A 21,825-nucleotide genomic window follows, 5' to 3' on the forward strand; every position below is an offset into this window, starting at 1 on the left:
ACTTCAAATCACTCTGTTTAAAATATTCATTTGTTTAGGGGCGCCTGGGTGGCTCAGTCGTTAAGCGTCTGCCTTCGGCTCAGGTCATGATCCCGGGGTCCTGGGATCGAGCCCCGCATCGGGCTCCCTGCTCCGCGGGAAGCCTGCTTCTCCCTCTCCCACTCCCCCTGCTTGTGTTCCCCCTCTCGCTGTGTTTCTCTCTCTCAAATAAATAAATAAAATCTTTAAAAAAAAATAAATAAAACATTCATTTGTTTTATACTGATAAAGCAATAGGAAAAAGTACACTTGATTTAATAAGTATCATATTTTAATTTGTCCAAAAGTTAAGAGTTATAAATTCAGGTTGAGGATTTCTACCCAAAAGCAATGTTAGATATGGGTACACATCATTGCTGGAACACTTAGACATTGTTAGTTCTTGCTAACATAACCAGAATTCCTTTTTCTTTTTTTTCCCCCCCCCCCCCCCCCAAATAAGGCTCAGAGTCCATTCTGTGACTCATGATGTATAAAGGGGGAGGGGAGGGTTCTGGGGCTGACACTGCAGGCTGTTCTTGTTCCTATTTATAAATTCTTAACCAAAATTGTTTTCTTTTAAATACAACATTAATATTAGTAATAATAGAAAGGGAACTTAGGACAGCAATCTGAATAACTGAACCAGAATTCTAGTGTTAAACTTAATCTGTTATGACATTTTCAAATATACTTGTAACGGGAGGAAATCTGGTTGCACCCCCAGGACACAGAGTTTTGGAGGGTCAAATGCATCATTCTTCAAATATCTGCATTTAGATTTCTTGCTTGGCTCAAGAAAATCCTGAATAAATGGTGCTAATTTTACCTTATTTGAATTGGCACAGCAAGGGAAGGTATCAAAAACAGTAATCTATTGGACGAAATAAATGAGATTTAATTTCTGATAGGTACACTACTTGAGGGCAAAGGATGCCTTGATTGATATTTTTACACCTCCTCCTTCCCATTCCATCGACTAGCAAATTGCCTGGCACAAACTAGAAACTCGATGGCTGCTGAATAATGTGAAAGACAGCACTTACTTGATTGCTTTTCACAGGAAAAAAAACTTTAAAAACATTAATGAAGAGACCCAGGTGGTATAAAGAACAATGTAAGGAAGAACAGAGAATAAGGAGACCCAGCAGCTGATCTGTGTTCTGAGACCTCAGCCTGAGGGGCGCCCTTGCAAGCTGGACTAGATGCACAGCCTGTTGACTCTTTGATATCCCTGTAATCCCATCTACCAAAAAATGACCGTTCCGATTGGAAATGGGGAGCGTGAATTCAGGAATGGTAGAAGTCTCTGTGTCGGCACTCAAATGGCATGGTTGAAAAGGTAAGATAAATGGACCTGAATGTTTCTCATGACCAACATTTTTAAAATTCCAACCAATTCCTGTAAAAAAACTGTGCATTTCCCATTTGTTCTTTATTTGTATAAAGAAAAACATTTTCTTTCCTCCCACAGATCTTTCAGTGTAGCAAGGACATGGATGAACTGAGTAGAGGGCAGGATGGGATGATGGGAGTCATCTCAGGAACTGTTAACTGAACTACACCTGAAAGAAGTGCATTTCTATTTTCTCCTCTTTTGCTGAACCAGTCCAGCCCTGTTTGTTACATCTTCTGCTCAAGGTGATAATCCCAGGCACCAGAGCACATTAACACGAACAGATGCCTTATCTCCAATCTGAATATTCGGTATCCTTATCAATGATGATGGTAATAATTGACTTTATTCATCACTAAGAGTGTGTTGTTCTTCCTTCCTTCCTTCCTCCCTCCCTTTCTTTCTTTTTATTTCTCTTTTTCTTTCTTTCTCCTTCCTTCCTTCCTTCCTTCCTTCCTTCCTTCCTTCCTTCCTTCCTTCCTTCCTTCCTTCCTTCCTTCCTTCTTAAAGAGCCAACTCTTTCTGAGGATCCTTTTTAATAATATGATGCTTTCTTATTTGTGTTCACTAAACTGAAATTCATCCTATCAATTAGAAAGTTCACTGACCTCCAAAATATGATCAATAAACTACTCAGATCCTCCCCACTTCTCTAAACTTAATTAATTCCACTGGTTATATTTCTATATAAGGAAATGATCTTGAGGGGCCGTGAGTTCTTGAAGATCCAATAGACACTGATAAATGTCCTCTGGATGTAAGAGGTGTACAAAATGGGCCACGTGCGGAAGGGTACACTGCCAGAGAGTAATCTCATGAGAAAAAGTTAATCATAATTCAAAACAGGAAGGCTCAAGAAAATATTCTATAAATGTGGATAATAAGATATTTCAAACAAGGAAAATCATTTTATGTTCTCACTTTTGTCCTAAATAGGATGAAATGGGTTGCTCCATAATGCTTTGTTTGCTACAAAGTTTGATTAGCTTTCATTCAGAAAAGACTGTTTTACTTATCATATAGTAAAGTAACTATATTATGCTGCTAACTTTCTTGGATATGAGAGAGGATGGCTTTGTACTGGTGAAATAACTGACCCAAACTGAACTCGAAGTGAAGAAACAAAGCCAAACAGTTTGCCTGGTAGACAGGTTAATGTTTTATGCATTTAACAAAATCATGTTTGATGCTTAGCACAGTGTCCTGCGTAAGGTATTTTCTCAATAAATATCTTTTGAATTTTTAAAATGAAAACCTTACCTCTCCCCAAACTAAACAAAAAAGGACATATTTCTTAGCACTTCCTCATTGGAACATCAGGGCTAAATAATGTAGCCAATTCCAACATCTACTGAAACTGTAGAAATGTTTAACTGTTTTCTTTTTAAAAAAAAAAAAGATTTTATTTATTTATTTGAGAGAGAGAGAGAGCACATGAGAGGGGGAGGGCCAGAGGGAGAAGCAGACTCCCTGCTGAGCAGGGAGCCCGATGCGGGACTCGATTCTGGGACTCCAGGATCATGACCTGAGCCGAAGGCAGTCGCTTAACCATCTGAGCCACCCAGGCGCCCTAACTCTGTTTTCAAAATAAATAAATCCAAATTAGATTGAATAAGGCTTGCGTAAGCTAAACTGTTGTTTTGGGCTCAGTGGGCCCTGCCTACTAACTAAAGAGCAAATAGGATCTTTAAAATGTTTTCTGAGATTCAAATTTAAGAAGGCTTTGAAAGGTAGGAAAATGAAGGCAAACCATATTATCTTGTTAGGCTCCCAGAATTTTCTCTCTAGTTAAAACAGACTGCAAGAATGATTGTAGCTATATTGACTTTGACATAAAGTGTTATACATTTTGAGGCAGAATTAATAGCAGAAAGAGTCACTGTTAATTAGAGATCATAACAATTTAAAAATATACACAAAGCCTAAAAAAAAGCAACAACAGTGAAATCCAAGAGTTTTTCAGCATTTAATATTTTCTTATACTTCAAAGTCGAGTGAGGGGGTAAAGAGAACCAAAGACATTTCTAAAGTCTTTCTATTTGAAATGTGCATGGAAAATGGAATTACAAAATAATAATTTAGAGAAAGATATATTGAAAAATATTGGGAGAGAAATTTCCTTCACACATATAATTTACTTTAGGTAGGATTTTCTCCATCAAAATTCCCTTAAGGGTTCTTATGCCATTAGAATGGCAGCAACTGGTATTTCTGAAGTATAGAAATTTAACACTGTAAGATGTTTTCCCATACATCCTTCCATGTTATTCTCAAACACCTATGTGAAGTGGGACAGATGTCATTATCCCTGTTTCCTGGGGTTGGGGGGGAAAGATTGCAAAGACTGCAAGAGATTCCAGAGTTGATAATATTAGTGCCAGGATAAGAAATCTGAGCTTTTCCCATTAACTACACAAATTCATCCGTACCCCACCTGCCCTACATGATGGAAGGTAGTCTAATCATCGGGGGAAATAATTAATTAACTGTGCACACATTAATTAGGCACTTTTTTTTTCATGTGTAGATAAAATAGATTGTTTGCCTGCACCCGAATTTTGTGGCTATAGCTTTACTCTTTTCAAATGCACATAAAAGACAATTATATACAGCAAGCTGAAGAGACAGCAGAAGACCTTGTTTACCATAAACGATTAGGCAAAGCCACTGTAGGATGTGAAAACATTCCAACTGGAAGATAGCAGCAGATAAGAAGGGACTGATGCCAGTGGAAGGTCCCCCCGCCAAATCACAGTGTATGCCTTGGGGTCAGCTAGACATTGGTTCGCATTTGGATCCTTACTTAAAAGGTATGTATCCTTGGGTTAATGTTTTCTCATTTTATACAAGTTATTGCTTAGATCCTTATTGTTCACATCTACAGCGTTCTTTTAAATTAACAATATGTCACTTAATTATGGAGTTTCTTTTTATTTAAGAAAGCTACTCTCTGCTATAAAGAAGTTGAAATTTAATTTCTAGTTAAGTTTTGGATTAAAAAATAGAGAATATTTGACTGCTTTTCAAACAAATTCTGTCAGCAGCAGAGTCTTGGAAATAGAAGGCATCTTTTATAAACATAAGCATGAAATTTAGTCAACATATGAAACCACATGGTAATTTAAAACACTATCACACTGCCAAACTTGTTCCTGAGAGTATATATAACTATTTAAGGACATAATCCTATAACAGAACAATTGCTATTGTGTTTCTGAGATAGAATCAAACCTTAAACATTCCTGTCCCAGACTACCAATTGCTTTACTTGTAAAAAGAAAAGAGGACATTTGCCCAAGAATATTATTGGATTCATTAATCCTCTGAGAACTGTACAGGCTATATTTTAAGATTCTAAAATACACAGCCATTTTTTTTTCATGTTTTTCAACTTAACTCTGTACATAGTAAGTGACAAAACAGAGCATATCACCTGAATAATGCAACAGAAAAAATAATGAAATCGGTAGTATGCAGAGACAAAGAGAGCTGCTATACAATGCATTCCATGTTAGCCCTATCATCCTACTGCAAATGCTTCGCATACAGCCAGAAATGTTAAGACAAGCACATGTTGTGCTTCTCTTAGGATGCCGTGCCTGCACGTGACACATGGAGATGTCTGGTCAGCTGAATAAGCAAAAATCCAATGTTATTAGTAATAATTCTGAATCTTTAAGATGGAATTTCACAAAGGTTTCATGATAATTCCCAAGAAATGCCTATCACTGTAATTACTCTAGGACCTCCTTTCCTGGGCCCTGATGTTTTTGGGGAGCTCTATGGACCATGTTGATGTCAATGATTAGATATGGTTCTTTTTATGATTTGAAAATACTGCCCAATACTCATGCTATCCAATGATGTTTTGACAATGTGATTCTAAAAATCAACCTCTTTGGCTTCGTCATTACTTATTTTATAAAATGTTTTAATAAATATATACATCTTCCAATATTTTCCATGTTTCAAATTACTAAAGATGTTAGTTTAGAGTTATAGGAAAATTCCCACTATTTAAAAATTTTTCTATCTAAAACTATACTGAGTGACCTATGTTTTTCATTGTAAAAATAATTCCTGTTTGTGATATCTTTAAAGCATACAAACAAGTAGGAAGTATAAAGTATTAGTCCTTCTTTTTAGCCACCCCTTCTTCCCACTCAGAATTTCTTTCATAGATTTCTAGAAATTGATAAAGTGCACTTCAGATGCCCTTTTTATAGTGTTTGGCATAGCTATCCATATGTCAAGGATCCAAATGCCTGACTTGACATATTGATTTCAGATTTTGCCAACATTCCTTTTACCATGTACACGCAATGAAATCTATGTAGCTTTAAAAGAAAGAGGGAAACTAAAATGAAAATCATAATAGACTTAAAAGGCAACTAACCTTTTTCCACCTCATTCAGATTATCAGCTGGCAGCGACAAAGACAGAAGAGACAAAAGACTTTTTACATTGCAGTACAACAACGGAGCACATGAAGCCAATGCGCAGCAGTAACAACAGAGAAGCCAAGGGTGAGAGCAAACTGAAGCAAGCCTTAGATTTCTTACCTACAGCCGGGCCAGACGCACAAACATGGAGTAAATGAGGCAAAAGGTAAACGCCATCACAGGGAGCCAGAGGTCTGTGTCTAAACCAGTTCATTTACCCACCAGCAGCTCTACTTTTTAAGATGTGCACTTCATGGTTTGTGTGTGGGCGTTGGAAATTTGGAAAACAAAGGACTAATGGTACAAAATGGAAAAACTAAAATGGTCTGGATATTTTTGACCAAATACATTCTAAGTCTTTACATGCCCAATTTGTATGGAAGCTTTCATTCACTGAATTTATATAACCCCATTAATACTACCGTGGTTTATCCTGTGATCAATTTTCTGTAATCTTTGTATATGGTCCCATGAGAACAGTGTTAGGAAACATCATCATGACAGAGTTGATCCAGGGTTCTGACTCTTGCAAAACTTGCAAAAACATATTTTTCGATTCAACACCTAAAGTTCATACCAGAACTTCAGAGTAGGTGTCAAGTTTGTCAACATTGCAGGGATGCAATATTTACAATTTTCACTTTTATAAGTTTTGAGCTTAATTTGAGGGATTCCTTGAAAATATAGCTCCAAGATATGTGCTGTTTTTAGGAAGGATATACTAATGATTAAAAACAAAAACAAAAATAATCTTGCAAGCTAAAATTAAAACCCTAGAGTGAATTTTTAAATTATTTGTGTAATAATTCCAGAGTCCTACTTCCTGAATCCTTAACATAGTAAGGTTAATTTAAAATCACAGTGAATTAAACTTTCCAAAAATTAATTTTATCTGAAAAATACTAGCAACCAACAGTCATATTATACAACCAGAAGGACAGATAATGGGTTGGGTTAGGTAGAAAAGAATAGTTTTGATAGCTCAGGTGGGGAAGGCATAGCAAGGATTAGATAATAAAAAACAATATTGACGCTTAAAATTTATGTTGTCAATCCCTGCAGCAGGAAAGAATAGCGAGTTTTCCCCTTTAATAAATCAATAACTTTTTACTGTGATGTTTTGGTCACAAGGGTTTAAATAAATTTAATTTCCCAATGGTGGTTCATTTTGTTTTGAGTATTTTTAGCTCTGTTTTATAGCCTGCCCATCACATCATGAGTTCTCTGTCGGACTGCTTTCAGATCTCTGAATTTTCTCTCTTAACATTATGTCCATTTCTGACTCTTGACATGGGTGCCAAATATAAAACCTTTCACCATAATAATTTACAACCTTTTCCCATGAAGTTTTATTTGTTCCTGCTAAACAGTTCCCTTTCTCATTGTTTGCCTTTGGCAGTATAGAGTAAAACATCTCCAAACAGAAAAGCAACTTATGACTTGAGTGATTTTTAAGCAATGACAACATGATTATATTCCCTGAGCACAGCAGGGGTTTCTTTTCTCAGGTCTCCTACTCATTAATCAGATTCCAATCTTAAATCTAAAACAATACAGCCACATTATAAAAAAAAAAAAAAATTCCTCCCTCACTACAGACTTGGATGAAGCATGATATGAAACTCTAGAGTCCAATTTATGCTTTCCTATAATTAAAGGCCACTTATGCGCCACTGATTTCAAAATCTGCAGATGGTTGCTTGATATTTTGTAAATGAGCTCATTTCACATATGAACAAAAATACTACAGCTAATGGATGGGTTACAAATGTGCATCGTATAGATATCTGCTCTGATGCCAAATTGTCAAGTTCTTTGTTGCCCACAAGACCAAGCCCAGTTACAGTGGTAATATCTTCATGTATTGTATGCTGTGAGCTTGCTACTGAGTTCAATGTTTTTGTTTCTCCTTTGCCCAAATTAAGGCAAACCGGTATTTGCAATAGCTATGACTAAAAACATGTCAGCCTCAGTTCTTGTTGAGAGCCAAATGACTCTGGACAGATAGTCATGGCAGATCCCTGCATGATGGCTTTTATAGATGTCATATTTTGGTTAAAAAGTGTTTTTGCTAAGCCTCAGGGTTTTTTGATATGTTTCAAAGATCTGACAGAGGGAAATGAGGCTTCATGATACTTCTCAGAGGGAGGGGCATTGAACTGAATCACTTGGGATGGAGAAAATGTGTTCAAGAGGAGCAGGTATTAGAAGGAAGCTTGGAAAATGAAGGGAGAGAAGGTAAGACCCAAAAGAAATGGATTAGGAATAACATCTAGCAAATCTAAAGCCAAAGCAGGTGCACCCCTCCAAATCAACGGAGAAGAGTCTGCCACCTGATGTAAATTATCATAAAAAAGGTGTGTAAGAACTAAATACACAGTGCTTTCAAGCCTAGGGTTTCATCAGGGGATACATAAATTCTTGGTTTCTGTGCTCAGGAGCTCATTGGCTAACCCAAGCGTGTTTGAAATGCTTGGGTCCAATTTGCCCAGGTCAGTGTGGGTGTAGGTTTAAAGAGGCTTCCAAAATTAAGTGAATAAGCCCTTTCAATAATGATTAGGACAATGATCGGAAAACAGAATTATTCCATCCTAAGAAGGTACTAGGTAACAGATTTTAGTGCAAACACTGGGTTCCTTGTACAAGTCTAACTTAGCTCAGCCAGTAAGTCTCAGGGTAGTTCCAAGGGCTCCAGGATCTGTGCGTTCAGGCCAGTGGCAAATGTCTGAGGTGTGACACAAGTAATATTAGTGTGAATGTGAAAGCTATGTAGCACTTACACTTCCCAACAGTTTTAGGATGGGTACCTATTGAATATACTTGCTCTCCTTTATTAATGCACAATATCAAGGAATTCAAACTAGCCACTAAGGGGCCAAAGGGCTGCATATATGTAATAGAACAATTATGATACAACATGTTCACATTTCTCCTAGAAACTCAATATATTACATTATATGCTTCACTGGTGTAAAAAAAGAAAAAACATATCATGGAAAAGACAGGTTTGAAGGCACTCAAACAGATCTGGGATGTCAAAACAGAACACTTCTATTTTACCTAGAATTTTCCTACCAAGAAAAGTACTTATTAAAATGCAAAGTTTGAGTACTCCATAAAAGATTAAATTTCAATGCTATTCTGACAAATCCCTGGGAAAGTGAATCATACAGATGTGCTCTCATCTTTTCATGTTTAGAGATGTTAACCTCAGTCATCTACATAGTTATTTTACCCTCTGATATTCTTAACTATGTATTAAAATTGTAAGGAAATACATGGTTAAGGAAAAATACCCATGGAAATGAAAATGGTAATTTTGAATAGAGTGACAGAATCTACTTCCCCACCTTTTCTTACAAATAAAATGTGTAACATTCTCCTTTTCTCTATCAACTGTAAGATGAAGTGGTTTATTACAGAAACAAGATTGTAACTATTCTGCTTCTTATTCATAGCCCCCAAAATCAATCAAAACAGATATTCTGACATAACAGGTAGGTCTAAACTTGACATGGCCTTTACAGCAAATTGGCTTGTGCAGGGAAGTTTACCAGCTCAGAAAGACTTAGGAAATTTGTTACCCCCAGATACAAAATGTCAGAAAAAAAGGTGATAATTATATGATTATCCAAAGTGCTTAGTATCCTCCCAATTACATTTTATTTTGAAGGACATGAGTTATTAGAGGAAAACACTCACTAGTGAAGAAACACATATGGACACAAGTAATCTCAAATGCTTAGTTATGTTTTGACTATGTGAAAAATATGCCCCTCTTTTCACCTGTGTATTGGTGGGTTGGTTTGCACAGGACAAATTCTTTGCATGAAAAATGTTATGCAACCCTGCGATGAAAAGCTTCAGAATGATAACTTCTTTTTCAGCTGGATAGCATGACTTTATGTAGATGCCTGCTTGGTCTTTCATTTGGTTGGCTGAAACCCTCTTAACTCTGTTATTCACATTACATCTAATTTTCAAAACACCTACCAGTTATTGAATAATACAATGGCTTACTACACATATACAACACATTGCCAGTGATGCTTTTGAACAGATAGACTATTGATGGCACAGAATTTCCTACTCTTCCTACCTGTGTACTCAGGTGGACAAAGGCACGTGTAGTTATTAATTCCATCCACACATGTAGAGTTATTTTCACAGTCATTATCTTCACAGTCGTCAACATTGACTTCACAATTTTCTCCTTCAAATCCATCAGCACAAATACACCTGAACACCAGGGGGAGAAAAGGCAAAAAAAAAAAAAAAAACACCCCATGTTCATGTTGCATTTTAAAGCCATATGGTCCAAAAATTGAAAAAAGCTAAACACACTCATCAACTACAGAGGTTTTAACTGTAAGAAACTGAACTTTAAAATGCTTTTAAATGACAGGGGCGCCTGGGTGGCTCAGTTGGTTGAGCGACTGCCTTTGGCTCAGGTCATGGTCCTGGAGTCCCGGGATCGAGTCCCGCATTGGGCTCCCTGCTCAGCGGGGAGTCTGCTTCTCCCTCTCCCGCTCCCCCCTCTTGTGCTCTCTCACTCTCTCTCTCTCAAATAAATAAATAAAATCTTTTAAAAAAATGCTTTTAAATGACATGTAGTAAGCATGAATTTAAGGTAGTATCCCCTAAATCAGAAACAATTTGAAAAAGAAAATTTATGCTAGCTGCAAGAGGGCAAATGGCTCCATGGTCTTGTAAGTCAATAAATCCAATGTATTGGCAGGTCTAAAACACAAGCAAAGCTTACAGCTCTAGGTATCTTAATCTCAACTTGTGCTCTAATAAAATGATTCATACTTCTCTGCTCATAAATAAAGAGGAACTGGTTCTGACTTTAAAAATTGCAATACCTCCTACCCTAACTATACTGTCTTCCATGTCTCAAAACAAAAAAGAAATATGAAAATAAAATTACATCTTCCTTGTCATTATAAAATGTAAATGTTCTCGTTAAGTCTCAATAGATACAATTTTTCCATGACAATAACACATTGTACACTTGACCTTGATAGGTATCAGAATAATCTTTGAGGAGTCTTACTGAAAAAGAGACCATTTCATAACAGAATGCAGAAATGAAGAATACTTATTATAAAAAGTGGTATTTCCAACAAGCTTTGTAGTAGATTAACATTCTTATGTGAAATTATCACCGTCGTTATAAGAACTCTGTTTCATAATTCATGAAGTACATCTGAAGTAATTGTACCATATGATTAAATAACTCCAGATTAAAAATGTTCACAGCATGTTTGTCTACTCATTTTGTGGCCTGGAAATAAATCATGAATTTTCTGTTTCAGTGGGACCTACATCTTATCATTACAAACTGTCTGTTAAAGCAATACACAAAGCAACAGATGAATATATACTTGAAGAGGAGACTATTGGCTATTAATTAGCATAACAGAGCTACTACTTTGTCTTGACCTAATCTGAGTGTATGAATCATAATGCACGCATGTATGTTTTAAAAACTTCTTGATTTTATAGCATCCTGAGCTGAGAATACTGTAATGTCTTGTTTTTCATATTACAGTATCTCTGAGAAGGACTAATACATATTGTCCTTATGAATAAATTTCTGGCTTCTTTTAAGAGTAACACCTTTTGATTTGAAAAGGAACACGGATGTTTACTTAGTTATTCTTGCCCTAATGCTTCAGACAGAATATTATAGACTAATGACCTACCAGAATCCATCTTTTTCTCCTTCCTTTAAGTGGCAAGTTCCTCCATGTTGACATGGGTTACTGATGCATGCATGAATCGGGACATCACAGTCCTGCCCCTAGAGAAGGAATGGCCAAGTAAAGTCGAGTGTAAATAAAGGAGATCTCAGTACAGAGAGAAAACACAACAGAATAATGAGGACCCACCAAAGAAAGCTATGTTTTCAGATCAGGGCTCCCTCAAAAGCTCCTACTGACCTTGAAACCATAGGGACAGGTACAGCGATAAAAGTCAACTGGATCATTGTTACAGGTGCCATCGTTTTTACATGGGTTTGATAAGCACGGATTACATTTAGCTAGAATACTGACATCCACGGGACCTGAAAATTAATTAAAACGTATAAGAAATTGATGCTTTGTACTTTTCGTTCACTTAAATTATTTAAATGCCTTAATGTAACAGTAGATTTTGTATAAAAAATATTGGTCACCTATCTATATGTGTATCTCTTCCATGAATAGAACAGAAATCAGCATCATCGTATAATGTTCAAGAATGCAACAGGAGACCATCTCATTGAGAGGCATGGTGAGAGTGCCCAATGTCAGAATGGGACTACGGGCTGTGAACTTAAGCGGTTAGGATCTGATGTTAGTGATGCCAGTGTCCCAGGGTCAATCCCCCCATGGCCAACTAGCCTGTGTGGATGCATTCCATGGCTATTGTCACCATCTTAACTTCAGCCAGCTGTCATGGAAATGCATACCTTTGATCCCAAAGAGGACTTTGTGTGTGTGCATGTGTGTGGGGGGTGGGGGGTTGGGGGATGTGTGGGCAAGTTTAATGCATAAATAGAAACAGTCAGTGCAATTAAAAATACAGTAATATGCACCTGCCCGGCTATCATTAGTCCAGTAGTGTTACTTTCATACAGGAGATAGAAAACAGTGCCACTTTTATGCACCTGGAAATAAGCCAAAAAGGTAATTTCCATTATATTCGCCCTCATAGCCTTTTGGTTCAGTATGTTAACACATTAGCACAGGCCTGTAGTGGGTGAGATTTCTGTTTCTTCCCCTCCAAGAAGAAAATACTGTCGAAATAATCTTCACTTGTAATCTCACCACTTGGGATACACACTTTAAAAATCTCCTGCCCAGGCGCCTGGGTGGCTCAGTTGGTTAAGCGACTGCCTTCAGCTCAGGTCATGATCCTGGAGTCCCAGGATCGAGTCCTGCATCGGGCTCCCTGCTCGGCAGGGAGTCTGCTTCTCCCTCTGACCCTCCTCCCTCTCATGCTCTCTGTCTCTCATTCTCTCTCTTGCAAATAAATAAAATCTTAAAAAAAATAAAAAGTAAAATAAAAACCTCCTGACCCATGAAAGGTTTAGATTAAAGGCAGATTCATTTGCAGCCATTTTCCTTTGGTTGCACATATTCATTCCATAAATGGTTAACAATGTGGAAACTGTACTGTCTTTGATAAAATTATGTTCCACTGAGGCTACTTATGGCCATATTTCTGAGAGCTAATTAGACTGCCTCTTGGCAACCAATGAGGACAGTATCAGGGTGACATATTAATATATATAAAATACACATATTTTATAACATAAATATATTCATTATATTTCTGTCATCAGCAATACTTCTGTAGTTCTTTATCCTCACTGGAACAAGCAGCGATAATCCCAGCTGTATAGTTCATCCCATGCAACTTCCAGCAAAGCTATCTGAGTTGACTGTTCAGAATGCCCCTCTTCCCACTATCGCTGATCTAACTTTCTAAGGTAGCTCCACCCCACAATTGTAGGATTTCTGCTCATATAAACTATCGTTCATCAGATTTTTCTACAGATTAGAGTTTATGTTTGTGAGTTACTGGTGTACTCACAGAAATAGAAAGAAAATGTGAATTATCATGGTAGGCATAAGAACTCTTCATATCTGTGTATTCCTTTACCCCTGAAAAATACCAGTCCACATTGATTTAATGGTTATGGAGTGAAATCCAAAAGAGGATACTGTTCTGTGTTGGTCAGTTTTTCTATTAACAAAACCCCTGAAATCTTTCTACAAAGAGATTCCTGTTTCTTTTTTTGTTTTGTTTTTATTTTTTGTTTTTAAAGATTTTATTTATTTGACAGAGAGAGAGAGAGGGAACACAAGGAGGGGGAGTGGGAGAGGGAGAAGCAGGCACCCCACGGAGCAGGGAGCCAATGCGGGGCTCAATCCCAGGACCCTGGGATCATGACCCCAGCCGAAGGCAGACGCTTAACGACTGAGCCACCCAGGCACCCTTCCTGTTTCTTTTTTAACCATCTGGAAGTGGATGACAGTCCTGGGGATGACTGCATTAATGGAGAGGGGTGTTATTTACTTCTAGTGACACCTCAGTCACTAGAGAGGCCTTGCCAGTGTCCCCTTCATTTTTTCTGGGTGACCAGAGTAACTAATGGATCAATACCAAAGTGATGCTCAGAGACATGTAATTTCTCACCCCTGCCCCAACGTGTTTATCAAGTAAATTTAGCTATTTCAGCACATTGGAGACATAAATAGTGGCAGTTAGTTAAAGCAGTAAGTTAAATTAAGATAATACCACACCATAAATAGCCTTGTGTCTGCTAACTTTATCATGCTTGGAATCAGCAATAGAAAAGCAAGTAGTGGGTACCTCAGCTTGGGTAGAAGAGAGAAGAATCTAACTTGGAAAAAAGGCGTAAGGGGAAACAGCTAAGAATGTACACAAGCAAAATAGAACATTTGCTCGCATAGCAAATACGAGGACTGTAAACACTCATCTGGCCACTTCCCAAGACCTTGAGGAAAATTGTCTCTTGGTCTATTTCTGTGCTTTCAACCTTGTAAAACTGCCGTTTGAATAGAGGAGTTCAGGGTTGGCAGTTTCTATGTTTATTCTCTGGAATGTGACATTTTTCAAAAATTATGTTTGACTGTTTAGATGAGAAGCCAGAGATTGTTTCAAGAAAACCAATTAAATACATTTTGAAGAATGTAAGAGAGTATGCCGATAACAAAATTGCCAGACTGAAGTAATCCAGTTTAGCACAGAGCCAAAATTTATTTAATAAATATCCACTGAACTATACCTAATATATTAACCAATAAGCACTAACTTCTGCACTTTTTTCCAGGACCAAATTTGGTTTCCTATATAATTAATCCTGCTCAACTGTTTTCATTACCTGAAATTTCTTATGGGCAAACCACATGAGATCATTGCTCCCTCATATACAGTCAGTTTATCTAAAGGAATCAAAATAACAACCTTTCCCACATGCACAGGCTTTTCTTGATCTATTTCTTAAACCTGCCAACTGTTTTGGTGGCATCAGAATTAGGATTGTCATTCTAAAATACTGAGTTCTAACTTCTTCGGGTTTGTAAAGTTGACTACCACAGCTACCCTTCTACTCACTTTTTCTTTTACAAACCCTTCTTTTAAAGTCAATGCTTCATAAATGCTTTCTTATTTCTAGCTCCTGAGGTTGAATGAAGGGTAATTCAAAAGATGTTTGTGAGTTATCAATTCCAAATAGTCTCTAATATCCCCAAATACCTTAAAAATTATATAATTCTTATTTATTTTATTTTTATTGCTTATTTTATTTTCTTATTTAGATTATGATTCCACCTAACTAAACATCCTTCCTATAATGTGATTTTAACATCCACTTGGTTTATCTAAATCTACTCATTTCTATATTCTAAGCCCTCAGAATTATATCCCTTGTATCTGGCTCTCTCCTCTCATTCATCTTCCTACCAATATATTGTTCCTCTTCTAAGTCTACCTTCTATTTTCTCTTTGCCTTCAATTTGTGATTTATTTTCGACCCAGGACACTTTCTCTGAGATCCTTTCCTGCAAAGTTCTTATTCAAGGGGAACGACATCTTTAAGCCATTTCTATAACGAGGAGATGGTATCAGAGCTAAAGAGTGATGCTAAAGTCATAACAAAATGGTAAAAGAACATAGCTCTTTAGGAAAAAAAACAACACAGGTACAATTTTGCACACTTGACTATTCCCAGATGAAAGATGTTCAGGAATAGGAATTAGACAAGTCTTTTATCATAATGCAAGTAATCTTGGACAGAGAATCCGAGGTCCATCAAACTAAGTTAGTAATCTAGATTTGTTAGTGTGTGGAGTTAGAGCAATGGTAGCCATCTCAATGGGTTGCTTTAAGCATTAAAGGAAATGTTCATGAGTTTTGAGTGCAGAATACAGTGAGAGCAAGCACAGAAGCCACAGCAAGTTCTGACAGTCTTCCCTAGACTTCCAAAGAAGGTAGGTAGCTGAGGAGAACATGAGTGGTTCACTTAGAAGGAGAAAGGAAGTCTTCCTCTGCTTGTTTGCTCCAATTTTAGCATAGACAAAGGCAAACCAGAGCTTGCTATTCATTCATTCATTCATTCATTCATTCATTCATTCTAGGTTTCACTGAGTACCTTCTGTCCATGCCAGGAGATGCTGAAATTTGGGAAAACTGCAGGGACTATTATTATCAGAATCATGGGGGAATGGCTGGGAGCACTGAGAGATAATTATCCATTGGGCAACAACACCAAGAATGAATGATCTTATGGGTTTAAGGACTGCAACTGTGATTTGTAAATCTGGCATGGACAGCCATCAGAAACATTACAACATTATGAAGGAGAGTTTTTGTTCTTAACACTGCTGCTTGGCAAGAAACTACAGCTTGCTTGCTGAAACAACCTCACCAATCTTCAATCTTTCCACTTGCCCAAAGTTAACTAGTCTCAAGAAATTTTAAATTGTTGCCAACCCATTAGCCCTTGTAAGATGTGTGCCGCAGAGGAGAAAAAAATCTAGCTTCAGGAATACAGATGTTTACTAATGTCACTGAAATGAAGGAGGGCAGTCTAGGATAACTAGGTTGATGTAAGACTTGGTCTTAAAGAGCCCTCTTGCATCAGCTGTATGGATTGGAAGTGTGTTTAGCTTAATAATTCAAAGGGAAAATGAGCCAAAAGTTTGGTTAACAATTTGTCTTTGCCAGTTACTCTAATCTTTAACAAACTGCTGGACCTCAAATCTATTAAAGCTTGTAGGCAGACTTGCTTACTTGACTGAAATCACTAGCTATACACCTGACACCAATATTACCACCCACTGAGAATTGCATCACTTTGATTTATTACTAAAAGCTCCAGACACAAATTTCTAACTATATCCCAGAGTCTGCCTTCATTCTGGTATCCCTTGGAAACATAAGTCAAATAAGAGAATCCTCTAGCACTGCCCTTGTATAAAGTCAAAGGTACATCAAAGACAGCTCAGGAAAAATATAGGGGGTATTTGATGTTGGGCATAATTAACTAAAGGGAGGTTTTTATTTAAAACCCCTAAACCCTAAGCTCTGTTTGCTATTACATTACTGCATTTCTTAAGCACTAATATCAAATGCATATTTTTAAACAACATTCAATCATTAGGTCATTCAGTTATCAAATATTTATTGAGGATCTACTTTGTGCCAGGCAGTCAGCTAAGTTTTGGGAGTTCAAAGGTAAGTGAAATGCCAAAGTTTCTGGAAAAACTTATAGTTCAGTATTAGAGACATGTATACATCAACTACAGAATGCAGTTGCAAGAGGATGTGGGAAATGAAAAGGCATGTTTTGGAATATGTGTTTTAAGTTTCTACAAGCCTACACAGGGGAGGAATTCACTAGTTGCATGGAAATATTAAATCTGTAGCTCATTAGAAAAATCATGGCTGACGTTTGAAGCTGTGGGATTGGAATCAATTAACTTAATAGGGGTAGGGAGAGAACCCGCTATATGTCAATATTAAAGAATGTAAGAAAAAGGTGTCAGCAAAGGAATGAAGAGAGAGCAAAGAGAATGTACAAGAAGGAGCAGTCGCTACCAACGTCTAAGATGAAAAACAAAGAGGACTAAAAAGAAGCCATTGAAATTAGCAAGATGCAAATTGCTGGAATCCCTGTAGTTTCACTGTAGAGTTAGGGACGGTCAACAGATGATAGGGGGTTAAAATCTTATAAATTTGAGTTACATAAATGATTTAACAAAAACACAAATGTTGCATATTACACTTCTGGGATCACTAGGCTTGGCTATTTGCTATATACACATGTGACCTCAGGCCAATAAATGAGCTTCTTGAGTCACAGCTGAATGGAAAAGGGCAATAATTATTTTATGGAATTTTATCATACCAGATTGAATATGAATGTACAGGATTTAAGAACAGAATATGAATTGCTGGTTCTCATCACCTATTAATATTAATGCCTGTTAAAATTTTCCCAGTGTTTTAAGTTTTCAAAAGTATAATGAAAAATAGTCCTTAGTAAAAGAAAGAAAAGAAAAGAAAAATAGTCCTTATTTGTTTTTTAAAGATGGTGGTTTTGGTAAATAACTACGTACAAACCTGAATATTTTCTTTGGCCGGTGAGCAATTCATAATCCCCAAAAAGCTAAGTTTATTTCAAAATTATAATTATATGCTGGTGGTAATAAATATGAAAATGTAAAAAGGATTTGACCAAGTTCTAAATACTACTTCAAAACTGATCTAGTGAATTTTTCATTACTTCTAGTTTGGGCTATATTTTTATTATTTTTAAATTCTTTTTAAGATTTATTTGTTGGAGAGAGAGAGAGAGAAATAGAGAGAGAGAAGGGGCAGAGGAAGAGGAGAGAATCCCAAACAGACCCCTGCTGAGGGTAGAGCCCGACGCGGGGCTCAATCCCATGTCCCCAAGATCATGACCTGAGCCAAAATCAAGAGTCAGATGCTTAACTGAGTGAGCCACCCAGGCACCCCTGGGCTATATTATTTAATTGCCTAAATGACTAAAGACAATATCAACCAATAATTTTGAGACACAAAACAAAGACCTCAAGATTGTCAAGAACTTCTCCAAAAGGAAGATGTTGATCCTGCTGAAAAAGGTGACAGTATTACCGTGTTACTGCTGAGAGATGTGGAATTTTCCCCAGGAATTCCAGAATCTAGAGGAATCTTAACATATAATATTAGTGGAAGAGATTCATGTGGTGGTGAAATGTTGATAATCTTGAGATATGAAAAGGTCTCGGGTTTTCTGACCCTTTATCTAACTTTTATAAATGAAATAATGAAGTATGTTGAGCATCATATTCCTGCTTGTTTGAGTTCATGGCTACCAGACACCTGTCCATTTGGGGCTCTTCCCCTCCGTTGTGTTCCCTTCTTGGCTCCTCTTGACTCACTATGAGACTCTCCTGAAGCCCTAATGGACCTGGTGGTATCAGTTACAATTCCATGATTATTTGATTTGGATATATGTATTTAGTATCTTTTTTAAAATTTTAATTATCTAATTTGTTTATTTTTGAGAGAGAGAGACAGACAGAAAGTGAGCACAAGTGGAGGGAGAGGCAGAGGGAGAAGGAGACTCCCCGCCGAGCAGGGAGCCCGATGTGGGGGCTCGATCCCAGGACCCTGCGATCATGACCTGAGCCGAAGGCAGACACTTAACCGACTGAGCCACTCAGGCGCCCACATTATTAGTATCTTATACATATTTCTATTGCCAAACCTCCTTATTGTTTTGAAATCATCTATTTAAATGTATTTATCAGTAGAATATAAACTCCATGAAGACAAGCATCTTTCTATGTCCTGTTTATGACATGAACTAGATTCTTAATACCTTGGAACTGTGCCTGGTGTGTAATAGGAACTCACAGAACATTTGGTGAATGAAAGAAGGAATATATCATTCATTTCCACTAGACTGTTCATTCTTTGGCACATTTAAGTGTTTAGTAAATGTCTATCAAATTAAAGGTGAACAACTTAGTTATCTGTATAGCTAAATCTTTTTGAACCAAGAGCAATAAAGAGAATATCAGAAATTAACAATATTCTGCATTCCACGGGGAAGGCAAAAATCTGTTTTACTACAGACTGCTTGATCATTCTAGCATCACCTGATATTTAAAAGATGAAGACTGGAGATCTGGGTTATCAAGAGAAGTCACGACCATTTGCTTCTCACTCAAGAATGTTCTAATCTCGGTATTAATTAAGTATTATCTGATAATCTATTTCATCCAATTTATTTATTTGTTGTGCCCTGAAACTATGATAATATACCATAAGGAGAGTACTCTGAAAAATGTAGGATAAAAATTGTTAACTGAATATATTACTCAAAATAATGGCCTAGCCCTTCTTAGCAGAGAAAACATTTAAATTATATTTATATATAGCTATATAAACACATCTTCAATTAAATGATAGTCATCTTCCTGCTGTAATTTGAAATTACATATTTACAAATCTTAATATTAGGAGCATGTACTTACATGATTTTCATGAATAAAATAAAACATATTAAACTGGCATAACTATGGGAAAAGTTAAAATATTAAAAGCTCAAATTATAAAATATTTAAAGAAGTGTCATTTTACTGCTTTTAAGCTCATAAGGCCTGATAGCTCAAAAACTCAGTACCCAGTAGATTTCTTCAAGTGAATTATTTTAATTAGTAGATCAGAGTACTTTACCTTTTACCAATCCACTTATTATCAATAAATACTTTTAGCAAAGCATATTAAAGTGGTCCAAAACTTTCATTTTCTAAGTATGTTTCAATAGTAGAATGGCACTCTTACTTATATTGATTTGTTTTGAGAATATTTTTATTGAAAATTATAAAGTAAATTTTAGTGGTAAAAATTGGAGTCAGTGAGTCAAAAATTCTGGCTCCTTGTCTTAGGAGCTGAGTGATTCTGAACAAATTATTTAATCTCTCTAAATTATAATATTTGCATCTCCCAAATGGGGAAATAATGGTACTTATTTTGGGAATGCTATAAAAGTTACAAGAGATAAGGATCTATGTAAAATCCTCAGCATAATGCAGACCCTCGATATAAGCTGTTGTTAGTTATTATTACTATTATTGTTATTCTTGGTAATAGTAGTGGCAAAGATGCCATATGAACTGTCATAAATCTTCAACTAGAAGAGTCTTAATAAGACAATGAAACTTCACAGTACTTTGACAACTACCAAGAAATGCTGGCAAAAGGCATTATGAGTTTCAACATCTGCTATCACTCTAAAAGCAGATTAAGTTATAGAAAAACTGAGTAAATCTTAGTCTGCTAAATGCAATTACACTCTGTTTGTTGAGTTCTGAATGTCTACCCTTCTTGTCACCTGCCCTACACCCACGTTATCTGCTACCCAGTTTAGGGTATGGCTTGAAATATATGCAGTCTGTTGACTTGAGAACTTCATGAATACTAAACTAAACCACAGTTCCAGCATTTTCCTACAACACAGCTCTGCTTCCGTGGCACCATCCTCAGACTTGACATCCCGTCCCAGTAACTGGCTTAGATACACCTGCACTAAACTTTTCACAGCCACTCTCCTCTGACACAATTTCTTCTTCTGAGCTTTTGTAGCAACCACGCTCTCCAACATGGGAGCTGGTAGCTGCACCTGACTCTTTCAGGTTAAACTTAAATTAAATAAAATGAAAAATCCACTTCCTCTGTTGCATTAGCTACCTTTCAGCAACCACACATGGCCAGTGACTACCGTATTTGATCGCGCAGATACAGAAGATTTTTATCACTGCAGAAAGTCTTACCGTGCATCACTGATCCAGACTAATTTTCCCTCAGGCATATTTCTATTCATGCCACACTAACAACTAAGCAAGAGGCTATTAAAGAAAAAAAATGTTGGGGTGCCTGGGTGGCTCAGTCAGTTAAGCGTCTGCTTTCAGCTCAGGTCATGATCTCAGGGTCCTGGGATGGAGTCCCACATCGGGCTCTCTGCTCAGCGGGGAGTCTGCTTCTCCCTCTCCCTGTGCTCTTCCCCTCAACTCGCGCTTAATCTCTCTTTCTGAAATAAATAAATAAACTTAAAAAAAAAAAGGTCAAATCAGTTAGCTATATCTTGAGTTCAACAGTCACTTATGTATGTGTGTACGTTTGTATGTGTCAGACTTCTGAGAACATGTAGTAAATGACTGTGAACAATGTCCCTCAGAGAATTGAATGCAAGTATGTAGCTTCTCTCAAATTTATATTATCATGAAATATTTTTAAAAGAAATATCTCCAGGGAACTCTAACCTTTGAGAAACATACATTAGCACCAGCATTTTTCAGAAAGGAGAACAAGCATCTCTGGTTACAAAGAAATATAACAAAATCAGTTTATAGTTTCTCAACTTCCCCATATCAGCTT

The 21,825-nt window shown here is 36.8% G+C and overlaps 1 protein-coding gene across 6 annotated transcripts in view; it reads right to left on the minus strand.

Annotated features, from left to right (window-relative positions):
- Window positions 1-21,825, minus strand: part of SLIT2 (slit guidance ligand 2) — a 364,058-nt gene that overhangs the window by 34,829 nt on the left and 307,404 nt on the right. For all 6 annotated transcript variants that reach the window (XR_004679286.1, XM_035005227.1, XM_035005226.1 and 3 more), the window contains 3 exons: window positions 11,802-11,926; window positions 11,565-11,662; window positions 9,956-10,095 (listed from right to left, as the gene is read on the minus strand). Coding sequence is in view for 5 of the 6 variants with exons in the window: in XM_035005227.1 (XP_034861118.1) it covers window positions 9,956-10,095; window positions 11,565-11,662; window positions 11,802-11,926 (363 nt within the window). In the remaining variant the exon portion in view is untranslated. The remainder of the gene's footprint in view (window positions 1-9,955; window positions 10,096-11,564; window positions 11,663-11,801; window positions 11,927-21,825) is intronic.

The sequence above is a fragment of the Mirounga leonina genome, unplaced genomic scaffold (genome assembly GCF_011800145.1).
Source record: "Mirounga leonina isolate KUSES-001 unplaced genomic scaffold, KU_Mleo_1.0 Mir_129, whole genome shotgun sequence".
NCBI classification, from domain to species: Eukaryota; Metazoa; Chordata; class Mammalia; order Carnivora; family Phocidae; genus Mirounga; species Mirounga leonina.